The 22,283-nt window shown below is 45.5% G+C and overlaps 1 protein-coding gene across 1 annotated transcript in view; it reads left to right on the top strand.

Moving 5' to 3' along the window:
- The window catches only part of TIMELESS (timeless circadian regulator), a 156,503-nt gene that overhangs the window by 18,082 nt on the left and 116,138 nt on the right, over positions 1–22,283 (top strand). The window contains exons 2-4 of the mRNA XM_040425614.1: positions 21,419–21,554; positions 21,800–21,953; positions 22,033–22,147. Coding sequence (XP_040281548.1) covers positions 21,458–21,554; positions 21,800–21,953; positions 22,033–22,147 — 366 coding nt within the window. The 5' untranslated portion in view covers positions 21,419–21,457. The remainder of the gene's footprint in view (positions 1–21,418; positions 21,555–21,799; positions 21,954–22,032; positions 22,148–22,283) is intronic.

Raw genomic sequence — 22,283 nt, 5'->3', positions numbered from 1 at the left:
CCAGGAAAGTGCCTTCTGCTCCAAACACTATATGTATGTACGTGGCGACACTTCTTCCTGAAACAGCTGGTCGGTGGGCATGACCTCCACTGATCTGAAATTGTCCTAGGGATAGGTCATCAATATCTGTCGCCCAGACAGCTCCTTTAGGCCACCTGCACACATTGCAGAATAGGTGCAGTTTTTCTGCACAGATTACAGAAATCTCATGTACACTTTGCAGTGCGGATTTCCAAATCCTCAGCATGTCAATTATGTTTGTATGAATTTCACCATTTTCCAATAAAGTTTGAGTACTGCGGTAAAACCACATCAAATCCACAATTAGAAATTGCAAATTTTGGTGCAGATATGTGGCAGAAGCACACACAAATCCTCAGGGAAATTCATGCGAATCGTATAAGCGATCACCTGCATCGTTTGCAAGTGGCCTTATTCATTTTCAGCTTTTGCTGATTGTAGCCTATTATTTCTTCACCAAATTCTGTATCTGTAATGAACTTGTTCTCTTCTGTCTTTCTCCTAGCAGTATGCCATCACTTTATATAAAGTTTATGGGAACGTTTGGTGCGGGCTCACAGCTGCCCACTCCATACAAATGTGTGCGCATAATCCGACCGCCCCTATGACACCACTAAAATACAGCGCTAATTATGAAACTGATATCGCAGTGATGGCGAACCTTTTACAGACAGAGTGTCCAAACTACAACCCACTTATTTATTGCAAAGTGCCAACACGTATGTAACCTGAATACCAATATAGTATATATTCCATGTACTTTATCACTAAGGCTACTTTCACACTGGTGTTTTGGCTTCCGTTTCTGAGATCCGTCATGGGCTCTCACAAGCGGTCCAAAACAGATCAGTTTTGCCCTAATGCATTCTGAATGGAAAAAAATCTGCTCAGAGTGCCTGTTTGCCTCCATTCCGTCTCCATTCCGCTTTGGTGTCCGTCTGACGAAACTAAGCCAAACGGATCCTTCCTGGCACACAATGTAAGTCAATGGGGACGGATCAATTTTCTATGACACAATCTGGCTCAATAGAAAACTGATCCGTCTTGAACACCATTGAAAGTCAATGAAAGATGGATCCGTTTTGGCTATGTTAAAGATAATACCAACAGATCTGTTCTGAACGGATGCAGACACTTGAGTTATCTGAACGGATTCATCTGTGCAGATGCACGACGGATCCGCCCCAAACGCGAGTGTGAAAGTAGCCTTAGCTGTAATCGCCTGCCTACATTCAGTTCGCTGTCTGTGCCGTCCATAGTGCGTCCTGCGCTGATGTATGGCAGGAAAAGTCTAAGGGATATTGGTACACCATAGACTATACAGGGTGCGGGTGCCCACAGAGAGGGCCCTGAGTGCTGCCTCTGGTTTGCCACCAGTGCCTTAGATTTTTGTCTTGTCCCATTAGAGGACAGATATATAATATAATATTGAAGGAAAATTATGAGAAAGTATATTTTTTCCCCTCACCCATGACGGCACCCTGTGCGACTCAGGACCTCCCATCAGGACAGGAAACCTGAGAAGATAAAAAGGACACACCTCCACACAACACCAGTTCAGGTTTCCTGTCCTCCGGATGGGAGATCCTGAGAAGCAGCACTGCTGAAGACGTACCTCCAAGACACCGGAGCTGGGGAAGGTCTGTGGCTGAGTGCCGTGGGAAGTCCTATCCCTGGGGAGCGGTAGTTCTGTGGCCGTGCCGGAAGCCGCTCCCCATAAGTCTGCCTGCGCTTGCCCTCTCTCCGGCCCTGCGGGGAGCCGCTGTGGCCGTGTCCAGGCGGCTCCCCATGCTCTTCCTCGCTCTGCCCAGTTCCAAGATGGCGCCCGCGCGTCCGTGCGCTTATGCGCATGCGCGGGGCCGTCTCCTGGAGATGACGTCGGGGGGGGCGGGGCTTAGCCCGTGCAGGACCCGGAAGTAGAGGCCGGAGCGCGTCCTTTAAAATACAAATACGGCGGCAGGTTCAGGCAGCCAGCTGGGGCACAATTTGGATGTGCCACGTAGCGATCCTGGGCAATCATGTCGGAGCCTACAGAAGGACGCGCTGAACCCCAGGAACCCTTGAGGCCTGCAAGTCCGGTACCGGTCTGAGGATGGGGAAAAAAGGAAAAGCTTCAGGGTGAGAGCGTTCCTTTTTATTCTAATATGGTGTTTCTTATGATTGTTTTTAGATCCCTAAACCACCTAAAAAATCATCTTCTAAGACAAGACACAAGGAATGTGCGGAGTGTAAAGTGCCCCTATCTGCATCTTATCAGAAGGCGTTATGCTCAGCGTGTATAGATAATCTGGTAGCAGAGCAATCCCAGACCCTTACTAAATCCATGAAATCTATTATTAAGGCGTCCTTTAAAGCATTCAGTAAGAGCCGTGCCAGGTCCCCAGATAAACCAGGAAAGGATACAGAGTACGACAGTATTGAGTTGGACTCTTCCGAAGATGGCGGAGAATCCGGACAACTATTGTCTAGTGATTCGGACTCCTCGGGTGAAGATTATTCAGGGAGATCCTTCTTTTCCCCAGAGGACACGCAGCCGTTATTAAAAGCGGTCAGAGCAACCATGCAATTAGAAGAAGTTAAGCAGACCAGATCAGTTGCGGACCAGGCCTTTCAGGCATTAGGCCCTAAAAAACATCGGGTCTTCCCTATTCATGATAACATGCAAGCGATCATCAATAGAGAATGGAAGAATCCTGATAGAAAGTTTTTCTTACCCTCCTCGGTGAAAAGGAAATATCCTTATGAAGAGAAAGTTTCCTCCAGCTGGGATAGGGCTCCTACGGTAGATGCTCCAGTCGCTAAGATAGCTAAGAGATCTGCCCTCCCCTTTGATGATCTGGGTTGCCTGTCGGACCCATTAGATAAGAAAGCAGATATATACCTTAAACGGGCATGGGAAACTTCCGCTACTTGTCTTAGACCCGCAGTGGCAGCCACTTGGGTATCCCGGTCCTTAAGATTGTGGATTGAACAGCTAGAGAAACATCTGAGGGAAAAAAAGCCCAGGGAGGAAATCTTAGCTTCTCTTCCCACCTTTGCTAAAGCGGCAGATTTTTTAACGGATGCTTCTACGGATGTTATGCGCTTTGCTGCCAAGTCCTCAGCTATGACAAATGCGGCTAGAAGAGCCATTTGGCTTAGGTCATGGAAGGGTGACCAGGGGTCTAAGGCCAGGCTGTGTGCCCTTCCGTGTGAGGGTGATAGATTGTTTGGATCCTCCCTGGATGACATCTTGGAGAAGGCATCTGACAAGAAAAAAGGGTTTCCTGTCCCTCAAAAACCCCCCTTTTTTCGTAAACCCCAGCAGGGCTTTAGAAAACAGAGGGGTAAGCCCTATGATAGGAAGGAAAGGGATAGATTTCCAAGAAAAACTAGCGGTTTCCTGTTTAAATCCCAGGATAACAAACCAAAAGACAAGCAATGACGCCAGACTCCAGGTTGGGGGGAGACTCTCTGCCTTTCTCCCGGCTTGGGCGAACGTCACCCAAAACAAGTGGGTTTTGGGGGGGATAGCGGAGGGATTCAGGTTGGAGTTCCGCTCCTATCCCCAAGTCTTTTTCACCCACACTCCAACTCCAAAGGATCCTCTAAAATCCACAGTTCTGGAGAGAGAGGTTCAGTTATTGTTGGACAAAGGAGTGGTTTGCCAGGTCCCGGGGAGGGAGGAGGGCAGGGGGTTTTACTCCCCACTCTTTTTAATAAAGAAACCCAATGGTTCCTTTCGTATGATTCTGAACCTAAAGCGTCTAAACAAATTCCTGAGATACAAAAAATTCCGGATGGAAACTATAAAGACAACTTTAGACCTGTTATACCAGGGTTGCTGGATGGCAAGTATAGACCTAGAGGATGCCTATTATCACGTCCCAATTCACTCTTCCTCCCAAAAGTATTTAAGGACGGCTGTCCAAGTACGGGGCCAACTTCTGCACCTACAATACAGGGCACTGCCGTTTGGGGTCTCTCAAGCCCCGAGAATTTTCACCAAGGTCGTGTCGGAGATGGTGGCATTCCTTCGATCATCTGGGATAGTAGTAGTACCATATCTGGACGACTTTTTGTTCATAGCCCAAACAAGGGAGCAGTTACAAGCAGAGCTCGCCCTGGTGTGCTCTCTGTTGAAGGATCTGGGGTGGAAAATGAATCAAGAAAAATCTTGTCTAACCCCTTCTCAAGTTTGCACCTTTTTAGGAATGCAGCTAGATTCTACGGCTCAGAAGACATTCCTCCCTCAGAAGAAAGTGTCCTCGACAATAGAGCATGTTTGGTTCCTTTTCCGGTCCTTCCAATGTTCCATCAGGGAAGCGATGGCAGTACTGGGGCACCTGACGGCTACAATTCCAGCCGTACCATTCGCTCAGATCCACACGAGACCGTTACAGTCAGATATCTTGAAGATTTGGAATGGTCTTCCACAAACACTAGAGAGAAAATTTCATCTTTCCTCCAGAGCAAGGTACTCCCTTCTGTGGTGGACGTCCGAGAAGAACCTCTCGATAGGAATGCCTTGGTCCTTCATAGAACCCATGCTGATAACGACAGACGCCAGTCCGTGGGGCTGGGGAGCTCATTCAGAAGGAAAATACTGGCAGGGAAGATGGGATTTAAAAACCCGGGTCTGCACGTCAAATTACAAGGAGCTCAAGGCGGTAGAAAGAGTACTAAAGGTGGCAGTTCCAGAGGTCTCCAACAGAAAGTTGGTATTTTACTCGGACAATTCAACAACAGTGGCCTATATAAATCATCAAGGCGGGACAAAAGTACCATCCCTAATCTTCCTCTGCCAGGAAATTTTCAAAATAGCGGAAGACAGGAACCTGGTCTTATCCGCAATACACTTGAAAGGGAAAGAGAACACGGTGGCCGATTTTCTAAGTCGAGTAGAACTCAGGCAGGCAGAGTGGAGTCTGAACGAGGAAGTTTTTTCCCAGATTGTAACAATGTTTGGGACCCCAACTATAGATCTCTTTGCCACCCGGAAGAACAGGAAGACAAAGAGGTTCTTCTCCCTAGATTACACAGAGAATCCTACAGCGGTAGACAGTCTGGCTCAGGATTGGAGCCAGGAACTCGGCTATGCCTTCCCACCTATTTCCCTAATCCCGCAGGTTCTGAAAAAAGTACGGACGGAGGGAGCCACCATAATCATGATAGCCCCAAAGTGGCCCAAGAGAATCTGGTACCCCACCCTCTTAAGTCTAGCCAGGGGCCCTCCCTGGGTGATCCCTCCGAGGGAGGATCTACTCTCCCAGGGGCCTGTATGGCATCCCAATCCGGGGATTCTTCAGTTGGCAGTATGGAGATTGACAGGGACATCTGGTTGAAGAGAGGGCTTTCTAGCAAAGTTGTTTCCACCCTTCTAGGTAGCAAAAAAGCGTCAACAGCTAGGAAGTATAATAGGGTGTGGAATGTCTTTTCTTCCTTTTTGGGTTCTAGCCCTGATCCATTTAGTCCTCCTGAAATCCCTAAGGTTTTGGACTTTCTACAAGCAGGGTTAGACAAAGGGCTCAAGGCCTCCACCTTAAAAGTTCAGGTGTCGGCCTTGAGCTACTTTTTTGACTTCCAATTAGCAAACCACCCGTGGGTCAAGCGTTTCCTTTCTGCCGCTGCCAGAATCTGTCCTTCCGTTAGACCTCTTTCCCCTCCTTGGGACCTAAATAGGGTCTTGACGGCCCTAACCGATAGACCCTTTGAACCCTTACTAGAGGTTCCCATTGACATCTTATCCATTAAGATGGCTTTCCTCCTGGCTATTACCTCGGCTAGGAGGATATCGGAGATCCAGGCCTTCTCGGCATTTCCGCCCTATACGATCATCCAGGATGACCAGATAGTTATTAGGCCCTTGCCTTCTTTTCTTCCCAAGGTTGTCTCCGATTTTCATAGGAGCCAAGACATTGTGTTGCCTTCCTTTTTTCCTAACCCCTCCAATAGCTTGGAGGAAAAGTTTCATTGCTTGGATGTCAAGAGATGCTTGTTAGTCTACTTAGATGTTACGGCTCCTTGGAGAAAGGACGAGAACCTCCTGATTCAGTTTTTAGGAGGAAATAGGGGGAAAAAAGCATCCCGAGGGGTTATTGCTAGATGGGTGAAGAAGGCCATAGCTAGAGCTTATATTTCCCTGGGTCTCCCCCCCCCCCTTCAGGTTTTGGGGCCCATTCTACGAGGGCGGTGTCTACTTCGTGGGCTGAGAAAGCTGATGTATCGTTAGCCCAGATTTGCAGGGCGGCTACCTGGAGCTCCCCGCATACTTTTCTTAAACATTACAGATTACAGCTCCATTCTGATGCTTCCTTTGGAGAGAAAGTCCTTCAGGCTGTGGCCCCCCCCTAGGTTCTACTTATAGTTTATCTCGCACAGGGTGCCGTCATGGGTGAGGGGAAAACAACATTGCTTACCGGTAATCGTTTTTCTCGATACCCATGACGGCACCCGATATTTCCCTTCCCAAGCAGATATATATATATTTGTTGATGGCTTTTTGCCAGGTCTATATGACGTAATATAGATAAAAAAAAAAAAAAAAAAAAAAAAAAAAAAAAGGGGGTTTTTAACCCTTTGTCACTTCTCTCCGGAGAACAATTTATTTCTTCTACTGGTGTTGTGTGGAGGTGTGTCCTTTTTATCTTCTCAGGTTTCCTGTCCTGATGGGAGGTCCTGAGTCGCACAGGGTGCCGTCATGGGTATCGAGAAAAACGATTACCGGTAAGCAATGTTGTTTTCCTTAGTTTTTTTTTTTTCTGTTACAAAAGATTTCAATACAAAACATTTCTAATACCATTACTGTGAAAATGGATGCCACTTGGATAATTTATCTACTTGCTGGGCTCACCACAAGACTTCAAAGTACTGGACCGCATTTTAGATTTTGGCAACCTATTTTCTATTGCTAGTTCTATGTCGCCATACTGCCAGACAGTGATGGCTAACCTCCGGCACTCCAGCTGTGGTAAAACTACAACTCCCAGCATGCTCCATTCATTTCTATGGAGTTCTGAGAACAGCCAAGCAAGTGTACATTTTGGGAGTTGTAGTTTTACCACAGCTGGAGTGCCGGAGGTTAGCCATCACAGCTCTAAAATATTAATCTTGGGTGGACATTTTAAGTGTTTCATTTTTTATAAATGAAAAAAATATGCATGTATTTATATTTTATGCACAAAAACTACACTAAATATAACTAAAACGAATACCTATAAAGTTATAGGAAAAGGAAAGAAAATGTGTTTCATATTTTACACACAGTCCACTATACTATTGCTGAAACTAATACATACAGTATTTCCGCTTTATAAGACGCACTATCCCCCCCAAAAGTTGGGGAAAATGGGAGTGCGTCTTATAAAGCAAATACTAGCGAGTGCTGCCGGTACTCCCCTCTCTGATCTTCTCCGGCGCCGTGCTGCACTGTAGTGGCAGAGCAGGAGATGGGCATCTGATCAGGGGGGGAGGGGTCTGGTCTGAGGCATGACACGGGAGTCTGAAGTCAGCTTTTGTACCAATTGGTACCCCGGTTTACCAAAGACCACTTTGGAACCAAGTTTTAAAATGGTTTTCAAGTTCAAAATCAATCCTGAAGTTATTTATCGAACTCTCGTGAGGGTGAAGCTCACTTCGCTCATCCCTAGATCATATCTCTGGAGACCACTTCAGATGGCCACAAGGCGTTGGCAGACCGTAATGTAACCAGCTGCTTTTATATTGCAGGTTACAATTAACCGCTTTCTTCATTGACGTATAAAGTCTTGGGGCAGTAAGCAAGTGGTTAATCTTTATTGGGTGCACTGTACATTCTGGACACTTTTCTGTATTTACACCGGCAGTGAATTTAAACAGCCTATGATGCAAACATAAAAGCAGTCCACGGTGTCAGTGTTTGATGACCGTACATGGCCAGGGAGATATCGACTTTGTATTGTCTGTGACCCAGAACCTCATGTCATTGGGGAACACAGAAGACCCATGGGTATAGCTGTTGCCACTAGGAGTCGATACTAAGCAGGAAGTGTTAGCTCCTCCTACTATACCCAACCTGCGCGAGGCTCCACGCCTGCCTCTTCCACCCTTCTCTAGATAGGTGTCTGCGCTGGTTCCCATATTCTCAGGGTAAGATTTTGTCACTGGAGAGTTACAGGATCCCGTTTGTCGACTCAATTGTATTTTCCGGGATTTTTTCTGACTTTGTTGGTGGATGGCCTTGTCTGGAAGCCCAGGAGCTGCTCCACTATCCGGGAAATGAAAGTTCAGAGCACACAGCGTAACCACCAGAGAGTCCTAAGCTTCATGCACATGGAATCCATCCCTTCCAGCTAGAGCAGGAGTGACCAACCCGTGGCTCTTGAGCCGTATGCGGCTCTTTGCTTCTTCAAGTGCGGCTCTAGCTGTGGAGCTGGGAAGCAGTCCGGCCGGCTCACTGTCCACCCCATGCTCAGATCTCTCTTCCTGATCGGGCACTGTAGCTTCCATCTCACTGAGAACGTAGTACCTGGAGACAAGGACTATGACCTGACGACGTGCTCATCAGGTCACAGTGGAGAGTGTGTCAGACCTAGAGTAGCAGGGGCCCAGTGCCTTATCAGGAGAGGGAAGAGTTTTCTTTTTATTATAGAACGGAGCATGGGGGGGTGGGGGTCCTGATCTGGGCATGGGTTGGTCTTGTCTGAGCATTGGGGGGGGAGGAGATCTGAGCACTGAAGGTCTGTCACTGGGAGTCTGATTTGTGTTGTCTGATCCGAGCATTGGGGGTCTTATTTGGAGGTCAGATGAGGATTGGGGATCTGATTTAGGAGTCTGATCTAAGGTCTGATGAAAAATATATATATTTTAGACCTCGGATCAGATGAAATTCCCCCCTTCCCTAGTTAAAACCTGCATCTTGTAGGGCGAAAAATACGGTGACTCGTGTAAATGTATAGCATACTTTTTTTTGGGCTCTTTGTGTCTGTAAGGTTGGCCACCCCTGAGCTAGAGTATACAATTGAAAGTTCACGGGACTAAAAAGTTTTCATATAAAGTCGCTTGTTCAGGTATAAAATCCAATATGCAAAAGAGGTTTCATACCGAATTCTGTATATTAAGTCCATAATTGTGCAGACTTCCATCACAGGGTGTGACAATCCTGCAGCAGTTCACCACAGGGGTTGAGTTTTTGCTCTGGTTTTCCATAGCATCATCACGACGGCATACAAGGAGATTGACCCCTGACCTCTGTAGGGGCAGGAACAGAGAAAGGTTAAATACCCTCCTCCCACCACCAACACCAGTGTTTCCTGTCCCTACAGAGGACAGGGCAGAGAAAGGTCTCCCTGTATGCAGGGAGATGAAGCTAAGGAAATGGAACCTGTTTATTTTTTATTTTTCCGTTACCTTTGGGAAAACGCCGGCATCCAGCATGGCGTCCCCCTGCCCTCCCGCGGTCCAAGTACTAACGCTGGGCAGGGGGTTCAGGGCCTATCTCGTCCTGGTTATTCCGGGGCCTGTTCCCTGGCGCAGACTCCCTCCTAGCCTACTTGGGCGATAGCTGGGTGCGCGCCGGCGCATGGAGCGCATGTTTATGATGTCACGGCCGGCGACCCGGAAGTGACGTCGCGGCAGCAGCGTGGAGCCCAGTTTAAAACCGAGGCATAAACGCTGGTTACCGCCCGTGTCAAAACGCTCCCAGGATCGGTCCCCACTGGTGCGGAACCCTTGCCTGCAGAGAGGACGATGTCGGCATCTGAGCGATCCCCCAGAGCTGAGCCACCGGCACTGCTACCAACTGTGAGTCCCCTTCGGGGGTATTGTTTGTGCAGGTCAGGGAGTCTGTTGATCCCCCTCTCCTGCTGTAATAGGTGGCAGGGGGAAAAAAGAGAGAGAGGAAGTTATTTCCAGGGGCAGCTAGCTCGCTTCTGCTGACCCCCCTCTTGCTCTCTCTCTCTCCCTCTAGTGGTCATACCCTGATGCCCTGCCTTCTCCTCTCTTTTAGGCTAAAGAAGCCCTGAAAAAAATCAAAAAAACACTCAAATGTATCTCCTGCAATAGCAGACTTCCTGACTACTACCCTAAAAAGTTGTGCAAGTCTTGTATTTCTAATATTGTACGGGATGAAGCACCCTCCTTAAAAGAGGAATTGAAAACTATGATTCAGGAAGAGATCCGTTCATCCCTGGCCCACCTGTCAACTAATCCCCCCGACTTGCCGCAACCTAAGAGGAAGCGGGCTAGGTCTCCGTCCCCTCCGGACCTAGAAGTTATGGCGGATGAAAGTGCCCACTCCGTTAAGTCATGGGAAGAGGGGGAGAGAGTCTCTGATACAGACTCAGTGGATGACAGTCGTAGATATTACTTTTCTACAGAAGAAATGTCCGACCTATTAAAGGCAGTAAGGTCGACCATGGGCGTGGAGGAAGTGCAACGTACCCATTCAGTACAAGAAGAAATGTTTGGGGGCCTAAGGGTCAAGAAAACTCGTGTGTTCCCCATTAACGAGAGTATTAGGGATATGGTCCTTGATGAGTGGGCAGATCCAGAAAGACGTCTGGGAGTCCCGGCTGCGTTCAAAAATAGGTTGCTTTTTGATCCAGAGGAATCTAAAATTTTCAATGAAATTCCCAAGATCGATGTACAGGTGGCCAAAGTGAACAAGAAAACATCTCTCCCATTTGAAGATACCTCCCAACTTAAAGATTCAATGGATCGTAAAGCGGACAGTCTTCTCAGGAAATCCTGGGAGGCGTCCATGTACAATATTAAAACCAATATTGCGGCTACCTCAGTTGCCCGATCCATGTATCTTTGGTTGGGAGAATTGGAAACTCATATTAAGGATAGAATTATTCTCCGTTTGGATCCTGGATTTCTCCCCAAAGTCGTATCCAATTTTCATCGGAGCCAGGAGGTTACCCTACCTTTTTGCCAGCACCCCTCTAATAATAAAGAATCAGCGTTTCACTCTCTGGACGTTAGACGGGCAGTCCTAAACTATATCACGGTGACGGGGAAGTTTAGGAAATCTGACAATCTTCTAGTCCTGTTTGGAGGAAGATTTAAGGGCCAAAAAGCCTCCCGGTCCTCTATAGCTAGATGGCTCAAAGAAGCCATTAGTCTTTGTTACCAAATACAAAACCTTACATGTCCAGTCAACATTAGGGCCCATTCCACTCGGGCCATGTCTTCCTCTCAGGCGGAGAGAGCTGGGGCTTCTCTGGAGGAAATCTGTCGTGCTGCCACTTGGTCCAGCATTCATACATTTATAAAGCACTATCGCCTGGATCTTTCCAGATCTTCTGATCTGTCCTTCGGACGGAAAGTCCTCCAGGCTGTAGCCCCCCCTTAACTGATATAAAAAATATATCTCCTTGTATGCCGTCGTGATGATGCTATGGAAAAACCGGAATTAGTCTTACCGGTAATTCTGTTTCCATGAGATCATCACGACGGCACGTTATTCCCTCCCTATGATTTTAAATCGTTTTTGACCTAGTAGGTCTCTAGAAGGTATGAAGTAATACCTTTGTTTCACTATTTTCCACCACCGGGTTGCTCTGTGTGATTTTGGAAACACTGGTGTTGGTGGTGGGAGGAGGGTATTTAACCTTTCTCTGTTCCTGCCCCTACAGAGGTCAGGGGTCCATCTCCTTGTATGCCGTCGTGATGATCTCATGGAAACAGAATTACCGGTAAGACTAATTCCGTTTTTTTTGTTCCCTCACCAGGACTGCTTTTGGACACCCAAAGGTCTTCTGTGTCCCCCAGTGACACGAGCGGGAAAATGAATTAATAATAATAATAATAATATTATTTTCCTCCTTTCTTGCTAAGCTGACTGAGGGACACAGCACCCGCCCAGTTATTATTGATGGGTCCCACCTGTTCTGTCTCATCTGGAGTTCTCTATGGTTTGGCTTCTCCTACTGGTTCCATACACACTGATTAGCCCAGTGTCTGCAGGAGGGGAGTAGCTCGTCGCAGGAGCTAATACCTTTTCTGCTTAGTGGCAGCAGCTGTACCCAATGTTTTCTTTGTCCCCCAGTTAACTTGGCAAGAAAAGGATTTTACTGCCAACAAAAAATCCTATTACTGTACTTTTCTTTCTTTTGTTTTATATTTTCAACGGTTTTTTCTTATGTGTGTGTGTCAGCATCTCCTACTAGAAATGCTGGCTGCTATGTACAGTTTACATTGTGTCTGAACCACCCATTCTATTTCAGATGTCTACGCCAATACTTTTCACCACATTTGCCATTAGTTTTAAAAGTATTATTCAGAAAGAATAAGATGTGCCATTTAGGTGTTACAGCCACACGTTGTACTACAGGGATGCACTGTACGCTGACATACATGACAGATCATGCAGATACATCACCAAACACGTGTGTTGTAGAGGGCATGAAGAAAAAAAGACATTCAAGCTTCTTGTTCCCATTTCATAGGTGGAAGTCGCTGTGATTTTCTGCTTTATCACTTCTTCATTTTACCTGAAAGGATTGTTTTTAGTCAAGTTTCTTATTGGGAGATTCGGCTTCACTTGCTTGTATCCCAGTTGTACATTTCTGACCTGAATGTTTGTCAGCTTGGCCCTTGCTGACAATGATGTGCTGCTTCTAGTTGAGTGGATAAGGATGTAGGTTAGTTCAGTGGAGGCCTTTGGGTAAATGGACCACTTGCATAACCTGGGTTATGTGCACTCCCTCTGTTCTCACCTACTCCCAGTCCTTTGTCCGCTCCGGACTACTTGCTTTGCCTCTCCAGTGCAGCAGCTGCTGGGAGTAGTTGGCTGTCAGAAGGCTTCCAGTTAAGAGGCACCAGAAGACTTTCACAAAGGTCCCTTCCAGCATTTTTCTAATGGGCAAATGAGGTACAGACTGAGAGGCTGATGGCATGGCTTGTATGTTTTGTGCTTGTGTGAACCTGTATGGCAGTGTCAGTTGTCATTCTTGTCTGCTTATCTGGTGCTGGACACTTATTTGTAACTGCATCTCGCGGTGTTCACGTAGGACACTTGTGGATGGGGGTGTATGAAGCTGGGAGAACTGAGTAATTATTAGTGGTGCTTAAAGGGTTTCTGTGATGAGAAATTACGTTATGTAGCTGACTGACATTAACGATGTGCTAATGTCAGCAGTACATAACAGTATGCTTTATAACTCCCTGCCTGCCGCCGTTCTTTTAAAATAAAGACCTTTTAAAATATGCTAATGAGCCTCTAGGTGCTATTAGGGCGTTGTTTCAGCACCTAGAGGCTCGGTCTGCTCACCCTTTGGCACGCCCAAGTATTCGGCGCAGTGAGTGAAGTCGGTAGCAGGAGCGCGTCCTTCACTCACTGCGCCTGCGCCGAATACTAAACGGGTGGCGCAGGCGCGGGATTTACGGGACGATGAGGAGAACTCGAAAGTCAATCAAGTGTACATGGGCGTGCCAAAGCGTGAGTAGACCGAGCCTCTAGGTGCTAAAGCGATGCCCTAATAGCACCTAGAGGCTCATTAGCATATTGTAAGTCTTTATTTTAAGAGAACGGCTGGAGGCAGAGACTTATAAAGCCCACTGTTATGTACTGCTGACATTAGCACATCGCTAATGTCAGTCAGCTAACTAAAGTTATTTCTCAAGACAGAAACCCTTTAAAGGGGTTCTCCGGGAATTAAAAAATGAAAATACTTAACCCCTTAAGGACACAGCCTTATTTCACCTTAAGGACCAGGCCATTTTTTGCAAATCTGACCAGTGTAATTTTATGTGGTGATAACTTTAAAACGCTTTTACTCATCCAGGCCATTCTGAGATTGTTTTTTCGTCACATATTGTACTTCATAACACTGGTAAAATGGAGTAAAACATTTTTTTTATAAAAAAAATACCAAATTTCCAAAAATTTGGGAAAAATTAGCCAATTTCCAAGTTTCAATCTCTCTACTTCTATAATACATAGTAATACCTACAAAAATAGTTATTAGTTTACATTCCCCATATGTCTACTTCATGTTTGGATCATTTTGGGAATGCCATTTTATTTTTTGGGGATGTTACAAGGCTTAGATAAAAATTCTGTGAAATTTTCAAAAACCCACTTTTTAGGGACCAGTTCAGGTCTGAAGTCACTTTGTGAGGCTTACATAATAGAAACCACCCAAAGGTGACCCCATTCTAGAAACTACACCCCTCAAGGTATTCAAAACTGATTTTACAAACATCATTAACCCTTTAGGTGTATCCTAAGAGTTGATGGCAAATGGAGATAAAATTTCAGAATTTCAATTTTCTTTTTTGCCAAATTTTCCATTTTAATCACTTTTTTCCACTAACAAAGCAAGGGTTAACAGCCAAACAAAACTCTGCTGTTTACAGAAACATCCGATATGTGGTCGTAAACTGCTGTGCTTCCACACGGCAGGGCGTAGAGGTAAAGGAGCGCCGTGTGGTTTTTGAAAGGCAGATTTCGCTGGACTGGTTTATTTACACCATGTCCTATTTGAAGCCCCCTGATGCACCCCTAGAGTAGAAACTCCAAAAAAGTGACCCCATCTAAGAAACTACGGGATAAGGTAGCATTTTTTTTGGTACTATTTTAGTGTACATATGATTTTTGGCTGCTCTATATTACACTTTTTGTGAAGCAAAGTAACAAAAAATAGAAATTCTGAAATTTCATCTCCATTTGCCATTGACTCTTGTGGAACACTCAAAGGGTTAACAAAGTTTGTAAACTCAGTTTTGAATACCTTGAGGGGTGTAGTTTCTTAAATGGGGTCACTTTTTGGAGTTTCTACTCTAGGGGTGCATCAGGGGGGCTTCAAATGAGACATGGTGTCAAAAAACAAGTCCAGCAAAAACTGCCTTCCAAAATCCATATGGCATTCCTTTCCTTCTGCGCCCTGCCGTGTGGCCATACAGCAGTTTACGAACGCATATGGGGTGTTTTTGTAAACTAAAGAATCAGGGCAATAAATATTGAGTTTTGTTTGGCTGTTAACCCTTGCTTTGTTACGGGAAAAAATGAATGGATAATTTGCCAAAAAATACCTGTTTTGGCACAGTTTTTATTTTTTATTTACAACGTTCATCTGACAGATTATATCATGTGCTATTTTTATAGAGCAGGTTGTTACGGACGCAGGGATACCTAATATGTTTACTTTTTTTTAATTTATTTAAGTTTTACACTATAATTTTTGAAACAAAAAAAATAATTTTAGTGTCTCCATAGTCTGAGAGCCATAGTTTTTTTTTATTTTTTGGGCGATTTGTCTTAGTTAGGGTCTCATTTTTTGCAGGATGAGATGACTGTCTTAATGGTATGATTTTGGGGTGCGTATACCTTTTTGATCGCTTGCTATTACACTTTTTGTGATGTAAGGTGACAAAATTATGGCTTTTTTGACACTATTTTTCATTTTTATGTTCACCTGAGGGGTTAGATCATGTGATATTTTTATAGAGCAGGTTCTTACGGACACGGCAATACCTAATATGTATACTTTTTTTTATTTATTTAAGTTCTACACTATCCTTTTTGAAACAAAACAATCATTTTAGTGTCTCCATAGTCTGAGAGCCATAGTTTTTTTTATTTTTTGGGCCATTGTCTCATGTATGGGCTAATTTTTTGCGGCATGAGGCGACTGTTTGAATGGTACTATTTTGGCGTACATACGACTTTTTTTGATCACTTTTATAACCTTTTTTGGGAAGTAAGGTGGGCAAAATTTCAATTTCATCATATATTTTTTTTATTTTTTATGGCGTTCACCGTACGGGGAATGTAACATGACTGTTTTATAGATCAGGTTGTTACGGACGCAGTGATATATAACATGTGTAGGGAATTTTTATTTATTTATTTTTAATCAGGGATAAATGTTTTATTTTTTTTTACTTTCACTTTTTTCCCTTTTTTTTTTTTTTTTTTTTACCCAGACCCACTTGGTTCTTGAAGATCCAGTGGGTCTGATGTCTGTAAAATACAGTACAGTACACTATATAGTGTACTGTACTGTATTTCACTTACACTTTGTCTGAACAGATCTCTGCCTTTAGCACAGATCTGTTCAGCACCATGGACAGCAGGATGCCTGAGAAGGTGTCCTGTTGCCATGGGAACCTTCCCAGTCTGCCACAACTGAGCAGAAGGGGAGGGAGGGGGGTTCCCGCCCTCTGTGACCCCATCCTGTCCGTGGGCTGCAAAGGCATAGCAGCCCCCCGATGGGAGAGGGAGGTAGCTCCCTCCCTGTTAACCTCTTCCATACAGCGGTTCCTACTGACCGCGGCATGGAAGGGGTTAAAACGGCTGACATCTGCACAGATGTCAACCGTTTGAATCATAGTGTCATCCTGAGTCAACCACTCGGTCATCCTGAGAATAATCGGGGGGGGGGCAGGCGGAAGATCGCCCGCCTCCCGCACCGCCCGCAATCCTCCCCCCCTTGCCCCTGGCACAAAAACACAGAGGGCGGGGGGGGGAGGGGGGGGCTTAACTTTGAAATCAAGGCACTTTGAGGTTTCTGATCCCTGCGGTCACAGAACGCAGTGATCAGAAACTTGCATAAGTGCTACAAACCGCAGGTATGAATTGACCTGTGGTTTGTAGCGATTGGCAATGCGGGGGGGAGGGGTCACAGGACCCTCCTAGGCATTGTCACAGGGTGCCTGCTGAATGATCTCAACAGGCACCCCGTTCCGATCACTGCCGGCTCCGCGGCAGTGATCAGAACTACACAGGACGTACGGGTACGCCCTGTGTCTTTAAGTACCGGGACATCAGGGCGTACCTGTATCCTTAAGGGGTTAAATATTACTTTATTATAAATATAGTCTCAAATACCTTTCATTAGTTATAATGGCTCGTTTTGTCTGGGGAGCAATCAGGGGAAACAAAATGGCCGCTGTCCCATTAGTTCACACATGAGGACAAGCTACTTTACAACACTGAGGTAAAGAGCTGCCTCCTCCTCCTCTCTGCTTGTTAGGGATTATGATCCTGAATACAGCTGATAAGAACTTTAGCTGAATCTCTGGTGAATTTAGTTCATGAGAAGACATGAAGTACTGAGAGGACGGACAGGACAGACTGTGGTAATGTGTTGCTGTGGTAATGGAGACTACATACAAGAGCTGCTGCTCATTAGCCACACCTCACCCTCCTCTCATGTCTCCTCATCTTCTCCATTCCCACAGAGATTCACCTGTATTCAGGATTATGATTCCTGAGAGGAGGATGAGGCAGCACTATGGCTCATTGTGGTGAAGTAACTTGTCCTCCTGTGTGATTAGGACAGGTTTTGTGTGTACTAATAGGACGGCGGCCATTTTATTTCTCCTAATGATTGCTCTCTAGACAAAACAAGTAATGAAAGGTATTTGTGAAATATATTTATTATAAAATAATATTTAAGTATTTTCATTTTTTTAATTCTTGGAGAACCACTTTAATAATTCAAACTTTAATTCTAGTTACTTTTCAGTCCCCACATGTCACATCGTTAGTATGTCACTGAGCTTTCAAAAAACTTGATGTCATAGTGACGTATATTGGAGGTTTTGATTGGTGGAGGTCTGAGCCCGGGGACCCCCTGATCGCTAGAACGAGGTGAGAGAAGTGCTCACATATCGTGCTGTCTCTTTTCGCTGCAGCAGAATCTACAGCAAAGTTTTTTGAAAGTTCAGTGACAGTAAGTGTTTGGCCTGATAGGCCTGATCAGTGGGTTGAGCGGCCATTATGGGAGACGGGCCAGTGCAAAAGAAAATAGAGTAGTTGCCTATGGCAACCCGTCAGCTACCAGCTCTCATTTTTCACAGGACCTTGATATTGCTATCCTCATGCATTCTGCATTTTTCTCACTCCCTTCAATAGAAAGTTTTTTTTCCAGCAAATTCTATAATTTGAGGAACAGCCACACGGATCCACAAAAGATACAGATGTGTGCATGACGGCATATAAATGAATGGGTCAGTGTGTTATCTGGAAAAAAAAGGCGGATAGCACACGGATGAAAAATTTGGTAGTGTGCCTGAACGCTAAGGACTCGTGCACACAACGGATCTGTATTTTGGACTGAAAATCCAGGATCGGCAAAATAACAAGTACCTTCTGCGTGCTTTCTGCATTTTCATCACTTCCGTCTATAGAAATGACTGTTAGGGCTCATGCACACGAACATATTTTCTTTCTGTGTCCATTACGTTGTTTTTTTTTTTTTTTTTGCGGACCGTATGCGGAACCATTAATTTCAATGGGTTCGCAAAATAAACGGAAGTTACTCCGTGTGCATTCTGTTTCCGTATTTCCATTCCGCAAAAAAATAGAACCTGTCCTATTATTGTCCGCATTACGGACAAGGATAGTACTGTTTTATTAGGGGCCAGCTGTTCCGATTCGCAAAATACAGAATCCGGATCCATGTTTTTGCAGACTGCAAAATATATGATTGTGTGCATGAGCCATTAATCCTCATTAATGCAGACCATGATAGGACATATTCTATAATATGTGGAACATGGATGTGTGCATGGCCCCCTAGAAATGAATAGGTCTGTGTGCCAGCTGAAAAAAAAAATCTGAAATCACACGGATGAAAAATATGGCCTTAGGCAAAGTTTTTCTAAGACCAATAGTCACAATTTATCAATAAAGATAAGTTCACATTGTTTGGGTGGAGACATCATATTTTCCTGTGTATTGAGGTCTGTACTGTAACATATAGGGGTTGTCGACTGAGGTTAGAAAAAGGTCTGCACCCCCCCAGTAATCCCGCCACTCTTGCCTGTGGGTGGGTGGCATTACTGCTCCATCCCATGCAGGTAAGACCTAGTCCTGCCCTCATCTGAGAAGTGGGTACACTCCGAGCCCAGCACCCTGGGATAATAAGAGATTTGTGCTGCTGCTGATGTGCTTAGCTTGGGCTACTTTCACACTTGCGTTCGGAGCGGATCCGTCTAGTGTCTGCTCAGACGGATCCGCTCCTATAAGGCAAACGATGGGATCCGTTCAGAACGGATCCGTCTGCATTATCTTTCAGAAAAAATTCTAAGTCTGAAAGTTAGTCAGACAGATCCGTCCAGACTTTGCATTGAAATTCAATGGGGGACGGATCCGTTTGAAATTGCACCATACTGTGTGAACTTCAAACAGATCCGTCCTCATTGACTTACATTGTAAGTCTGGACGGATCCGTTTGGCTCCGCATTGCCAGGCGGACACCCGAGCGCTGCAAGCTGCGTTCGGGTGTCCGCCTGCTGAGCGGAGCGGAGGCTGAACGCTGCCAGACTGATGCATTCTGAGCGGATCCGCAACCACTCAGAATGCATTGGGGCCGTACGGATCCGTTCGGGGCCGCTTGTGAGAGGCTTCAAACGGAACTCACAAGCGGAACCCCGAACGCTAGTGTGAAAGTAGCCTTAGGCCTCTTTCACACTTGCGTTGTCCGGATCCGGCGTGTACTCCACTTGCCGGAATTACACGCCGGATCCGGAAAAACGCAAGTGTACTGAAAGCATTTGAAGACGGAACCGTCTTCCAAATGCGTTCAGTGTTACTATGGCACCCAGGACGCTATTAAAGTCCTGGTTGCCATAGTAGGAGCGGGGAGCGGGGGAGCAGTTTACTTACCGTCCGTGCGGCTCCCGGGGCGCTCCAGAGTGACGTCAGAGCGCCCCATGCGCATGGATGACGTGATCCATGTGATCACATGATCCATGCGCTTGGGGCGCCCTGACGTCACTCTGAAGCGCCCCGGGAGCCGCACAGACGGTAAGTATACTGCTCCCCACTACACTTTACCATGGCTGCCAGGACTTTAGCGTCCCGGCAGCCATGGTAACCACTCTGAAAAAGCTAAATGTCGGCTCCGGCAATGCGCCGAAACGACGTTTAGCTTAAGGCCGGATCAATGCCTTTCAATGGGCATTAATTCCGGATCCGGCCTTGCGGCAAGTGTTCCGGATTTTTGGCCGGAGCAAAAAGCGCAGCATGCTGCGGTATTTTCTCCGGCCAAAAAACGTTCCGTTCCGGAACTGAAGACATCCTGATGCATCCTGAACGGATTTCTCTCCATTCAGAATGCATTAGGATAAAACTGATCAGGATTCTTCCGGCATAGAGCCCCGACGACGGAACTCTATGCCGGAAGACAAGAACGCAACTGTGAAAGAGCCCTAAGTTGTATGGTTTTGGAGCTAAACTGCTGTTCTGCAAATGTGCAGCCACCGAAATAGATTGTCCAAAAAATATAAGTAATCACCTGGGTCAGACTTGTGCTGGGAGGGTCTCCTAAAAACGTCAGTCACCCACACAACGTGATCACGTGCAGGGAATCCACTGAAGTTTGTTTATTGTGGGCAAATTCTTTTCATGATGAGAAACCATGTCAAACTTACAAACAAAATCCCGGCGGTTATGTCATAAAAGGCCATATTAGGACTGCATGCACACGACTGTACATATTGTGGCCCCCCCCAAACCACAGATCTGTCAAATGCAGGTACCTTCCGTGTGCTCTCTGCATTTTTCTCACTCCCATCAATATAATAATTTTCTGAAATATCAACAGGACATGTTATATAATCTGCAGATCAGACCGACAGATGACATCCGTGTGCCTCCCATTTATTTTACATTTTTTTGGGCAGACCCTTCCAAATGAATGGGTCCGTGGTGCTATCCACAGAAAATGTCTGTAGCACACGTCTGGAAATATGGTTGTGTGCATGAGACCTAAATCCAAATGTCCATGCACATAGTATATTCCACGTGGAGGGGAGAGTCTGACGTGTTCACACAGCAGAATGACATTTCAGGGGCTGCTTCAGGAAGGGGCCCTTAGGAGCGGTTTGCAGTACAGTCTGATGGGGGGCGCACATGAAAAATAACAATCTTCCTTGCGTTTGTATATAAAGTAAAGAGCTAGAACAGGGGTCAGCAACCTTCGGCACTCCTTCTGCTGTGAAACTACAACTCCCAGTATGCACACTTGGCAGTTCTTGTGACTCCCATAGACGTGAAAGGAGTTGTAGTTTCAGAACAGCTGGAGTGCTGGAGGTTGCTAATCCCTGGGCTAGAACTTGCTGCATGAGTTATGGATGTTTGGAATATACTTTTTATTTTTGTATTGAAGCAAATCATTCAAGGCCCTGGGTAAATCTGATGCCAAGTGCAGAGGCTGAGGAGAGGGCACCAGTGCGAATCCATGGGTCGTGAACCCCTCCTTCAGGCCCTGTGCTCGGTGTAATAAGTGCCTGATGGGTTCAACTACACATTTATTAATTGGCTGGGCGGTGATGAGGCAGAGGAAAGCATTAGATGTAATGTAGAAAGGCTCTTTAATGTGCTACATGAGCACTGTGCATGGAAGCTCAGCTGTTTACTCTATTTTACACTGTGATCACGCGCTTATACAGTGAGGTCCTGACCTTTCTTTCTAATTGTCAGGTGAAGAGCACCATTCTTCCTTAAGGTGGCAAGAAATTTATGGACTTGTACATGATGAACTGCGAGTTATTAGCAACGTGTAGTGCCTTGGGGTACCAGGAGGGGGATACCTACCACAAAGAACCTGATTGCCTTGGTGAGTACATATTTTTTTTGAGCGATTTGATTTAAAGCATTTGTAGTAATATATGCAGGTAGTTCAGCTTATAATAATGGGTTACTTACTATAATTGGATGATTAGACATTTTAAGGCATGTGCTGGGGATATCACCATTTTTCCTGTTAAGGTGTTTCCTTATGAACATCACTAATTGACTTTACTGAGAAAACTGCTACTGTACATTTGTTTCCTAAGTCTCTCTTCTCGTTATCCATTCCAGAAAGCGTGAAAGACTTAATCCGTTACCTTCGTCATGAGGATGAAACCAGAGATATCCGACAACAGCTGGGTGCTGCCCAAATCCTGCAGAATGATCTTATACCTCTAGTCATTCAGCACCACAATGACAAGCAACTCTTTGATGCTGTTATTAGGTAACCAGCATGAATAGGTTGACATGAATGCACAGGAGCAGATTGGGATGTTTCATAACCAGACTGCAATGTTTTACAGGTTAACGGTGAACTTAACCCAACCAGCACTTCTGTGTTTTGGGAAAGTTCCACAAGACCCTACTTTTCGCCATCATTTCCTGCAGGTTGTGTCCTACCTACAGACTTATAAAGAGGTGAGGTTATATTATTATCCCCGTTTTGATTCCATAACCTCTTCTGGTGATAAACATTAAAATAAAACACAGGAACAACATTTCTATGGGGTTTCTGGTGCTGTGACTTTTGTGTGCAATTTACATCCTGACATGG

Source organism: Bufo bufo, chromosome 3 (genome assembly GCF_905171765.1).
Source record: "Bufo bufo chromosome 3, aBufBuf1.1, whole genome shotgun sequence".
NCBI lineage: Eukaryota > Metazoa > Chordata > Amphibia > Anura > Bufonidae > Bufo > Bufo bufo.
Note: the sequence above shows the minus strand (reverse complement) of the source record. Positions and strands in the feature narration are given on the sequence as shown.